Source organism: Apis cerana, linkage group LG10 (genome assembly GCF_029169275.1).
Source record: "Apis cerana isolate GH-2021 linkage group LG10, AcerK_1.0, whole genome shotgun sequence".
In the NCBI taxonomy this organism is placed as follows: domain Eukaryota; kingdom Metazoa; phylum Arthropoda; class Insecta; order Hymenoptera; family Apidae; genus Apis; species Apis cerana.
The window spans coordinates 2,128,225-2,140,254 of NC_083861.1; the positions used below are offsets into that span (position 1 = coordinate 2,128,225).

At 44.0% G+C, this 12,030-nt stretch overlaps 1 protein-coding gene across 14 annotated transcripts in view; it reads left to right on the forward strand.

The window, feature by feature from the left end:
• The window catches only part of LOC107994194 (protein embryonic gonad-like), a 94,840-nt gene extending 84,003 nt beyond the window's left edge, over window positions 1–10,837 (forward strand). For 10 of the 14 annotated variants that reach the window (XM_062081071.1, XM_062081070.1, XM_062081073.1 and 7 more), the window contains one exon: window positions 8,489–10,837. In XM_062081071.1, the coding sequence (XP_061937055.1) occupies window positions 8,489–9,676 (1,188 nt within the window). In that variant the 3' untranslated portion in view covers window positions 9,677–10,837. Of the gene's footprint in view, window positions 1–580; window positions 1,244–5,399; window positions 8,377–8,488 lie in introns of those variants that run through there. The other 4 variants (XM_062081077.1, XM_062081079.1, XM_062081075.1 and 1 more) reach the window with 3 other exon arrangements.
• The last annotated feature ends 1,193 nt before the right edge of the window (window positions 10,838–12,030 follow it).

A 12,030-nucleotide genomic window follows, 5' to 3' on the forward strand; every position in this document is an offset into this window, starting at 1 on the left:
CCACGACCCGATTCCACCCAATTCCGACCCCAATCGATGACAGATAAGAAGCATAGTTGCGCCACGTGCGACACTCGATCTCGCGGATATATTCGTTATCCACCCTTCCGTGCATCCACCGCACGCCAGGTGAAATTTGATACGGGCGTTCTTTTCCCTTGGAGACATAATAGAGAACGTAGGCAGAGAGCGATCGCGGATTACGAACGGATTGGATTGAGCAACGGTTCGGTAGCGATTCGATAAACAATCGATGCCAGCTCCCCGAAGCTGTGCAATTTATCGCGGTTCTTGCGAAACCCCCCCCTCGACTCTGTCGATCGTTCGACATTTTCCACGCGCACTTTTTCTCCATTCCTTCGCCCATTGAATATGATCAAAGCAATTAAATCCATCTCGCGAAACGCGGCACGTAATGGCATGCGGCCTTTACGCCGCGACATCCGCGCGGGTAGACATTTTCCAGGCGCGCACGCAACGAATAAATCGCCTCCCTGTCTCCTTTTTCGGGGTGAGCAGGCTTTCCTTTCAACAATCTCCTTTCTCGCGATCATATGCAACATGTTCTTTCTATTTTCAGCAAACAACTACTTTACCTCCTCCATCGAATTTGAATATCATTTGATTCGAGCTTAACGGAGTCGTAGATCACCTATTACACGTAGTCGCAGCATTTTTCGGCTCTTCCCTTCTCTTCCCCCTTTTTTCTCGCCTCGTCTCTCCTCCTTCTCTCCTCCCCCCAATTTATTATTCGAAAGAAATGGTGTACGCACGACTCGTGCGTATGCCACTCTCTGCTGGCTATTGGAGAGAACGTTTCGCCATGCATCAATCCGCGCGCAATCCGGGCTATCCGTGGCAGAGATCCGCGGAGCGCCGTTCGTTCGACTTGGACGGCTAATGTAAGCAAATAGCTCGCGCGCGGACAAATTCCCCGCGACCATATCGGGCCTGGGGCGAGAAAAATCGGTGACGTACGAGCGTGGACGGGGCCATAAAGCGCCCCCGGGTGCAAGCGAGGCACAGCCGTTCGAGACAGGCACGGACGTGGAGGAGGAAGAGGAGGACGACGATGGCGACGAGCATTGAAACACTGGCTCAACGTCTCGCCGCCCCAAGATCTATGACTTCCCGAAGGGGGACGCTGCTCTGTCCCTTCCTCTTCGGACGCTTCCAATGTCGAATCAAGACCACTCTCAGATCGGGTTGATTCCTTTTGGTGGATGGATGAATTGTGGAATAGGTACGATTGTCTGAGAATGAGTATTTTTTGTTTTCTTTTTTTTTTTTTTTTTTTAAGGAATTATACTCTTACGCCTTTGGAGTATTACTTTTTTTCTTGTTTGACGAAACGGAAAAAGAGATTATACTATATCTATTTTCACTCGCTGAATATTTGGTTCGTGAAACTTTTTAAGAAAGTTCTTTTTTTCTAAAGATGGTGCGATGTATTGGTAATGTTTTGTATATTTAATCGTTTTGTTATATTTATGTGCAATGTTATTATCGCGTACGAAGATTTAATTCTCTAAAAATCTTTATATATCTTAGAAGAAATAAAATAATAATAAAAATGGGGATAAAAATACCGAGAATAATCTGGTTTCGAGTTGATAGAAGGGATTCCTCGAATGCATAATATTCAGATTTTATTCACGCAGTTTCATCTGGAATGGAAGAATGTAGTCGATGTGTCATAAATTAGATGCATCGTGCTCGTCGTGTTAGCATAAGCGTACGCAACCTTTTGCCATTTTATCGCTTCAGATACAAGTAATAGACTAGTGATAATCAATTGCGGACCGTCTAATGCTATGCTTCGTACGTAAAGAAAGATAAATTATGATGTTGCCGAGCACGTGTGCTTAAACCAGGAAGTAAGCTGGATCATATTGTTAACGTCGTGAATCGGAAAATATGCTTCTAATAATATATGTTTATTCAGCAGTTTTTTTTCCTCTCTCTCTCTCTCATCGAGTTACGCTCCATATTTTCCATATTTTAATATTCACGTTAAATCGAATGTCAACAAGTGATAAAAGATATAAAAGGAATCGACTCTTTGATTTTTATATATAAAAACAATATATACATATAAGGAGCAAACGTATGAAAATAATATAAGAACGAAGTAATTGCGTAATTGAAAAAGGATAGATCCAAAAATCAATTCAGGGATAGTCGAGGTATACAAATAAAAAGAAAATACGCAGAGAGAATTCCAAAGGAGGAGATAACGTAATCACGGTTTTAATTCAAACGATCTGCTATTTGTACTTCATTTATCAATTAAGAAAAGGACGGATAAAATAACGAAAAAAAGGAAAAAAGATAAAAGAAGGAAAAAAAAAAATTATGTAAATTTTTTTCCAAGTAAAAAATTTACATAATCAAACAATTCCAGTTTCTCGATTATTTTTTGTGGAAAACGTTATGGCATCATGCTGTTCGGATCGATCTTAAACGTTCCACGAGCTGTTAAATCAACGTTTGTCTTGAATTTCCGCGATCGTTGAGATTATTAAGAGATTATTACCACGAGTTCTTCGTGTTTCCTAGAAAGATAGAATAGCTCCAAGTTCGAGTTTCGTTGAACTTTGTTTCCGTCGCGCGTAGCGCCAGCGAGACAAATCCTACGAAATCGCGATAGAACATCAGCATACAATGACAATCGTTCATTGTTCCCGCAGTTACGAACTGTCGACACACACAATCTGCAATTCAATCTGGTATACCATAGTACATGGAAGCATCCAGTGTCATAAAAGCGCGCGAAACCGCGTGAACTCGAGTGACGAGGCATTAAAATTACTGTTAACACTGTTGGCGAAGTGTCTGGTGGTGCTATTTCCGGTACATTATTTTTTCGTCGGAGAAAAATAGATTCGTTGTCCGTTGGACAGATGTTTACAGTTTCATAGCGAAATATGATAATTAAGATTTCGATCGAAAGATTCGAGAAACCGATCTTTCAACTCGAAGATTTAAAAAAAAGTTCGTGTTTTCTTCAATTGGTCATTGGATCGATGCCGAATATCTTTACGAATAATTTCACTATTTTGTTTAACAATTTAATTTGTTCCTAATATATTATGATTATTATCGTTGTCTTCTTTCTTTTTCGTTTCCCTTGAATTATTATGGGGCGCTAATATTTCATTTCTAATTTTCTTTCTGCGAATGTCTTCACACGTGACGAAACATTTACTTCATTATCACGTAGGAAACCGATCCTAACATTGACTTTAAATGCGAAGAGAAAACCCAACGTCCTCGCACATAGAGAGACAATTTTTCTACACCTGAGTAGCCTTCGTATCTAATTCAATTTCTCTATCGCGTTTCATCGAACCCGAACGATGCCGCAATCGCGACGCCCGATCTATCGAGCGACGCAACGCTCGAACTCGAAACGAAAACGAGAGTGGTACCGGCGTTCAGCATGCAGAGCGTACGTCAGCCAAGGTCTTCGTGGTGGCATGATGTCAGACCGAGTCCATCGCTTTTCAACGATCCCGTTTCAGGCCAGGTTTCCCTGGCCACTTGCCAAAAATCCCCTAGATTATCTGACTCGATGAAAAAGAAAAATCCCTTTCTCGAATATCCTACAATCTATATTTGCTTCTTCTCTCGATCATCGTCCAATCGAATCAAGTAATCGCTCGAAATGACCGACTCGAAAGTAGATAGAAAGTGCAGAAATCAAATTTTTGCTTCGATTCGGAATATGAACAGTCTTCTCGATTAAAAAGACCGTTTACTCTATACTTTTCCCCTTTATTTATCTTTCTATCTTATTGGAACAACTTTTTGTTTAATTTCTGATAAACGAAGCGTCATTTTTTTAAATATCTTCAGACAAAGCAGACGGTTCAACTTCCAGTTTCTCTATCAAAATTATTCGAATTCATTCGCGTTCATAGAACAGTCTTCGACAATAAACCGATAATCACCGCGTAACCAATGCACAATGTGCACAATGTTCCAATCCCAGAGCGGAAAAGCGGAAATCCCAACGTGCCGGCGGAATATCTGTTCCAATTAATCCATCCACGCGTGTAATCGATCGGAATAAAAGGCGCGAGACGTGATATTCTAGCGTGGCGGCCGCCGCCTGCTAGAAATAGCCGCCAGAGATCTAGATAACTCGTTACGTGGAACGTGACGGCCTTTATCACGACGCGATTTCCCGATTGGAGGGAGGGGGGCTTAGTGACCGATCCGCAGACAAGCAGGTGTGGTACCACGTAGTGCCAGGGCACGGAATCCAGAGCGCGGCGTCGAGTCATCCCCGGTGGGAAAGTCACGGGGGAGGAAGGAAAGGAAGGAAGCGGGCGCGAGGAAGCGGATTCGTTGGAACGAGGATGACGCGTGTTCCGCGAATCCGCCGCTTGAATCGCGCGCGTATCAGGGTCACCGTGGACGAGTCACGCGCCTCTCCGTGAACGGAGGCGGGGAAATACTCGCTTCGTCTAGCGATTCGACGCGTCTCTCTGCCTCGTAACCGATCTCTTCGACATCCCGTGAAATTTCGAGGATCTCGAGATTTGGAGCGCATTTTGTTATTCAGCCTCGGAGTTCCACTCCGTCGTGATTCGGTGTTGATCGAAACTATTTGTATGGATATTTGTATCACCGATTCCATCATGAATTTTAAATATGTTGAGAAAAGGAGTATAAGTGACGATCTCGATATTCTCTACAGTTCGCAAAGAAGAAATTTAGGGTTAGCAGAATCAACGAGAATCTTATTTTCGGTAGAAACTTTATTTATACTTGAATCACGTATCGCATATATGGAATAACGAAAAACCTGTACGTAGCTTATATAATCCCAATCCTCCTTCTTATTGTTCACACCGACATGGAAAAAATCGTTGTCGTAGATCGGGAGTGAAAATTACTTCGACCTCGAGGCGGTTCATCTGCCCCCCGCCCCCTCCCACTAATCGCGTTAACTCGCGCATCCATCATCCGTCTGTCGGCTCTCAGAAAGCGAGATGTTTGCAAGCTCACTTAGCTCGGCCGCGCGACAACCCAAAGGTCGCGGTTATTCGCGGAAACAGCGACGCATCGAAAACGGAGGAAGAGGGGGATATCGTCCCCGACCGTCGTGCGTAAACCGTACACCGGCATCCCAAAAATTTCGATTCCCAGAAACGCAGCTCTCCTCCCCCCTAATCCCCCCTCCAAAGGCGAGAGAGTGTTTACAATCGCCGGTCGCCTCGATACGGCGCCGATTGCCGCCGACCGACCACGTTCGATTCACGTCACGTGCGGGGAAATGCATCGGCATGCTCGCGTTTTTTTCCTCGCCCCCCTCCTTCCCTCCCCTCTCCCCCCCTCTCCCCGCGCTCGATTCCGCTCGAGGAAATTGTTGGCCGCGGCGAAACACGCCGTGCCAATCGCATTCCCGACGCCGGCACCGGAGGAAACGTTGGCTATGTTGGGCGCGAGACGAAATTGATCGACGCTGTGAAACGAGCGGGGGCCGGGCAACGTATATCCAACCACCGTTGTACCACCGTTCCCGTTGCGCCCGTACCGAAATGGCAGTGGGAAAATTTCCGGCCGATACTTGGAACCGGGCGAATGCCGATTAAATACCGATATGGATGCGTATCGGTGTATACGGTGGGCGAACGAATCGAGAGTTAATAACGAGGCGGTTGTTTGGAACGTATAAACGCGAGTGCGAGGATGGTTGTACCTCTCTCTGTACGTATATACGGTTTTGGAAGTGGCGGTTCGGTTGTTGGTTCGGTTCTTTTTTCCTGCGGTTTTTTTCTCTCCTCCCCTGCTGCCCCCTTCCCCTCCTCTCACTTCTTCCTTTGGAACGTTGGCGAGCAAATTTGTCGTACAATGTTCGGGTAATTATTATGTAGGGTTTAGTACATTTATATTCATTAGTTTCTTTTTACTTTTTTTTATATAATGTGAGTCTTGGAATTTATTTATTTTTCTTGGATCTATCTTGGATGGAACGAGGTCATTGTATTATGCAGTGTTTGGTTAATTAGGAATTAATAAGAAATATATATTTTTTTTATTCTTCGTTCGACAATTACCGGAAATATAAAGATATCCTTCAAAATTAATATAATAGAAATATAATTACATATACATATATACTTGTTTTTTTTCCATTATTTATATAAAAAGGAATTATTATTATTGTTAAACAACAGAAATATATTTCTATTATCATTACATGTACGTTAATTTTTTAAATTGTTTTCAAATATAATTATAACATACACATATAATTGAGAATTTTTAAAAAAATTAACTCAACTTTACGATAATTTTATACATTCTTTCTTAATTTTTCTTTATCAAAATTAAAGATAAAGTTGTCCAAAATATGTGATATATTTCAGATATCCCGACCCGGTTCGAGGAACGACCTCTTGAATTTTTCATCGGCAATTTGTTAAGCTTTCCCGCGGTCCGCGGCCGTTCACGATCACGGACAAACGTTTTCCCCGGCGGCGTTTCTATATGGCGTTACAAATCGGCCCGGGATTCCGGGCGTGCCGGCTGATTTGCGCTAATCTCGAGATCTGTCCATGACGGATTTGTCGCGGTCGAGGCCCTAAATGGCTCGCTCCAAAGTCCGAGGGACTTTTTCCCCCTGTCTGATTCTGATTTTCTGGTATCCACGATACGTGATTCGCGATCAGGACCAGCACGGTAATAAAAAAAAAAAGAAAGAAAGAAAGAAAAAGAAAAAAAAGAAAAACGCCGCGAAGTGTTGCGCAATCTCTACTCGCGAATCCACCTTGTTGTTGTTGTCCACCTTGTTTTTTCTGTCTATGGTCGTGATATACACAGCTGACTGAACCGTGAGCGACGCAATCGCCTCGTGAAACGTGATTTATTTATTCAAGAAAAAAGGAACGATTTTCAGATCGTATTTTTTTAATTTCTTGTATAAATTGGACGAACGGAATGGATTAATAATTGGATTGAATCGTACATCACCTTTTCTCGTTGTACGTTATATTAGAAGATGATATAGGAATTTTTCTTTCTTTCATGATTATATAAGAAAGAAAATCAAAAAGATACTCTTATCAATTTCATCAAACTTTTGCAACAATTTTTTTCACCATTTGCAAAATTAGATACATTTCACAAGAAAAAAAGAAAATCACACGATACTCTTCCAAACAGACTCTTCCATCATTCTCTTCCTCATCATCATCGCCTTAATAATTCCACGATATTTCAAATCCCACGAACGCTCAGCCGCACAAACCACTTACCATCCACGCACATACTTCATCATATACCCGAACAACGTGTATTTCATAGGCGGAAGAGATCCAAGCAGCGCTATCTCCCGCGTGCAAACTCCACGCCACCATGACCTCTTTCGCACACAGTCTCGATGACAGCCAAGGATCACCTGGCGTACAGGAGTCTTTCTCCTGCGCGTCTAAGATCGCAGGAGATTACCGTTTGGATCCGTTTTCATCCCGCTTTCATCATTACCACTTTGTCACGGCGTTCGCCGTTGTTCCTGAATCCAGCCGATTAATCAACGCCATCTGCCGCCACTGAAAATCCTTCCGATTCCACGTTTCTCCTCGATCATCTCACGCCTTGGATCTCTTGTCGGCCGCTTCTTCTTCGTTGGCCTGAAAGTCTGTTGCAATCGTTTTGGGAGAGGGAGAGAGAGAGAAAGTCGGTTGATACACGGTTATTGGTAACAGCGAGTGATTCATTGGTGACACACGGTCGGATAATTTGATGAACGCATTATATCGAAATTTAAATTTGGGGCACACGGATCGATACCTGGTGGATGATTGGTCGATCTCGTTTGGAAGTGGTACCGTTATCGTGAAACGCCCACACGGTAGTAGCATCAAGTGGAATTCGTTTGGATCCAGTTTCTCTCCCGCAATCGAATAGCAATTGAACGCTGATCTAAACACAAAAGTGACTCTCTCGCGAGAGTGGTAAATTTCAAATTTTGGATTTGGATCGCAATTATTTATATAATATTTATATTTTGTCGAATATTCACATTGGTCGGAGAAAATGCAGGAGGGACATTCGATTAGCGCAAAGCTCGAGCACGGAGAGGTCTCCGCGTCGTAAATTAGTTCACGATGCGCCGCTTTCAAGGCGGTTTTATCGTCGGCCGACAGGCGTTTAACTTTACGACCAGCCGCGTACAACGCTCCATCCAGCTATCCACCCTTTCGTAGATCATGCCTTCGTCCCCCGACCTTCCCCATCCTTCCGTAGAGGGATTCGTCGTGCTAATTCCCGTGAGACGCGTAACATTAACTTGACGTTTAATCCAAGCAAGAGAAATCTTGGCGACTTGGGTTTTATATATATATATATAGTCACGATATCATGGTACGCAGGGTCCTCGTATCTCGCCATGTTAAAATGATAAATTGAAATTGAAACGAAAGCAACCGAAGCAAATGCCAGCCTTCAAGCTTTTCTTTCTTTCTTCTGTTCGCAGTCTTTCTTTGGGAGAACCTACAATAACTTAGGCAGTATATCCGAATGCAAGAACGGGGGAGTGTGCGTGATAAACAAGAAGAACCGTACAGCGTGCAAGGCGTGTCGCCTTCGAAAATGTCTGATGGTCGGGATGTCGAAATCTGGCTCGCGGTATGGCCGTCGTTCGAACTGGTTCAAGATCCATTGCCTTCTCCAGGAGCAGACGAACGGGAATCAGAGCGTGACGTCGGGCGGTGCATCCCCGTTTGGGCCAGGTTTTCTTCCGGGATTCCTGCCGCAGGCACCGGGCCAGCAAAGCAGCGGGATTTACAAAGACGGAAAGGATCGCGCCTCGCCTAGTCAAGAAGACCTAGCCCTTCAATCCCACTTGTTGCACGTGGCCATGTTGAAACAGGAACGGGACAGAGGCAACAAGTCGCCCCATCCGGATGACGTGGCGTTGCAGAACCAGCTCCGTCTGTTGGCATGGCAGAAAGAGCGGGAAAGGGTGAGTGGTAATCAACAGCCGCCCGGGACGCCGCCTAGGGACACTTTAACGCCACCGTTCTACAAGCAGCAGCAGCAGCCTCAACACCCCGTCTCCCCAATATTGCCCATGAATTTCACGCAAAAGGACGGCATCCCTACCAGCCCCTCGGACGTGTTCCGACCTTTTCTACCCACCTACAAGAGGACAGCCGACACCCCGAGCGACAGCGGGGCGTCGTCTGTCGAAGGGGGCGATGGCCAGGACACCGAGTCAAGGAGTAACTCGGCGTTGAGCTACTTCAAGGCGAGCACCTCGTCGCCGACACTGTCGGAACGCGAGTTCCCGGCCAAGAAGATCAACGCCACTGTCACGTTGACGACAGGATTCCATCCTCATTCCAGCCTGAGCCTGATATACCCTCCACCGGGTCTGATCACACCGGCAGCGTCCCAACTCTCTCCCAGAGGCGGTGATCTCCTTCTGGTCAGCCCGAGCCCTGGCGGTCTCGCTGTTGAACAGGACGAACCGATAGATCTGAGCGTCAGATCGACGCGAAGTTCCCCGAAACCAAGCCAATCGGCTGAAGAAGACAACAGGTCGAACGACGTTGAGTGCGATCGAGACAGCCCCGCGAAAGAGGAGACAACCACGAAGAGTAAGCCATTGGATCTGACGTTGGGAGTGAAGAGGCCTGCGGAGTTGCCTATGTCGTTGTGAAGAGCGATCTTTGAGGACACGTCTTGAAGGTTCACGATGGGCTGGTCCCAGAACAACTGGCGCGCAGTATACTGGATATCGCATCCGATTTGGTATTGCCAAATTGCCTCGTTCGACCCGATTTCTTGAATCGACGAGCAAAGTCGAATTAAAAAAGGGGAGATACGAAGAAGAGGACACGCGCGAGAGAGGACGTTGGAAGGAAGGAAGGGAGAGAGGAAGGGAATCGTGGCAGAAATCCATCCGAAAATGTGTTCAAACTTGTACATACGTAGTTGACTTCGATCCGATTCGGAAGACGAGAGAATTAATTTATTGTGATCGAATTATATACGTGGATTGAGCATCTTTTTTTCTTTGTTTCGAAACATTGGACGTTGTATGTCGCGTGCGCAGACGGGAAAGAAGCAGGAGAACTAAGTGAAGTAAGTTCTTGTATAAAAGTAACAAAAAAAAAACCATAAAGTCGCGGATATATCGGCCAGTAGTGGAGTGCCTTAATATAATATATTTATATTCCTAAATATCGTATATTGTATATGTATAATGTATACTTGGAATGGACCGCTTTAGAATCATTTTATTTTTTTATCGTTAAGCACGATCTGCATCGTGAATTATTAGTCATTCATCATTGTACAGCGAAATATATCGTGGTAAGCACGGTAAAGTCGATCGTCGATCAGTGATCAAATCACGACGATATAGGCCAGTTAATAAAATTGTGCGAGAGAGAGAGAGAGAGAGAGTGAGAGAGAGAGAGGGAGAGAAAGAGAGAGAGAGAGAGAGAGAGGAAAAAGGTGCGCGTGTAAGTTAAGAGGGGAGGAGGAGAGGATTGCGAATAAAAAATATCGCTTCTATGCTTCCGCTTGGATTCTCTCGACTGGCGTTAATTGGCCAACGTTTTTATTCATGCTCTACTCTTTCAAGAATTCTTTATACCAGATTTATTTTTTTTTTCTCTCTTTTCTGTATATAATAGCAAGTAAGAGGTGAAGCGCACGAGCGGCCAGTAACCAAACATAATGCGAAATTAAAATATTTTTGTTTTATCTATTAAACAAGCTTCTGTGTAGTTTCTTCTGAAAAAAAAAACCTTTCTCTTCCTTCGTCACCTGTTTCGACGAAATAGAGGAAATATAGTTGTTTTTCTCTGTGTAATACGATTTTAATTATACTTTATATATTCTTCTGTCCATCCTGTTGTTCCAAATACATAATATCTCACAATTACCGCCTTCCTCTCTCTCTCTCTACGTGTAATTCCAGATTTCCAAGTAATTGTTTCAAGCTAATCCTATAAGCGATTCTTCGGAAACTTTTCCAACTTTAATATCTCTCTACACGTTATATTGAAAATTGTTAATTTTTCAAATCAAAAGTCTCCATTGTCTACATCTATGAAACTTTCTTTCAGGTGTCATCCGTATCTTCTCACGATAAATTTCAACTCGGAATATATATATATATATATATACAACTTCCATCGTTCGATCTTCCAAAAAGCAGAAAGATCGATCGAAATCCGGCAACGGTTCCACGCGCTAACCTTGAAGATCGTTCGTCCACGCTTCGATTACATTGCGTATAATATCCAGGTGTATATCTGTAGCGCAACACGACTCATCGTCATTAATCAATTGCAGCAGGAAGCTCGAGAGCGTTGCAAAATCATCGAGTTACGGATATCTGCCCACGCCATGGTGGCCTTGCCGGGTCGAACGCGTTCGTCGCCACTACCTTCTCGTGTCCCTCTTCTGCGCCTTCTCTCCTTTGCCCCACGTGATGCATCCTTTTCGCGCAAGCCTCGATCATCGATGCTAATCGACCGACACGTCCGAGCGATAATCGTTTTTACGTAACCCATCTAGAACCCATAGTGGACGAAGAAGAATTCTGACGAATGATTTGATTCAACGTGAAGTGGCTTTTGGGTTTCTAAGTTTGACTAATCAGAAACAGGTGAAACGTCGAACGCATCGAACGAAGTATATAAGCATCGGTGTAGTATCGATAGATTTTAGAGATTTGCTAAGAAGGGAAGAAGATGGAAGAAATTTTTCCTTACCTTTATTATTTCAATTCTCAATGAAATGAAGCGGTTGGGAAATTTTCTGATAAAAAGGACGTACGCGTTTTTTTAGGAACAGTAATTCCGCGACGTGAAAGTTTTGAAGATGTGTAAGTTGTGAAGAACTTTCGTTCGGTTTTGCCTTCGTTAGATGATCCAAATTCATTAGGGGCAACTTTCAAGGAAATGGCTATAACTCACTGTATGGTATGACGGTATGAGGAATCATTCATTTCACGCTGTAATGTATACGGGACATAAAGGGACCACGTTCCGCGCGCGC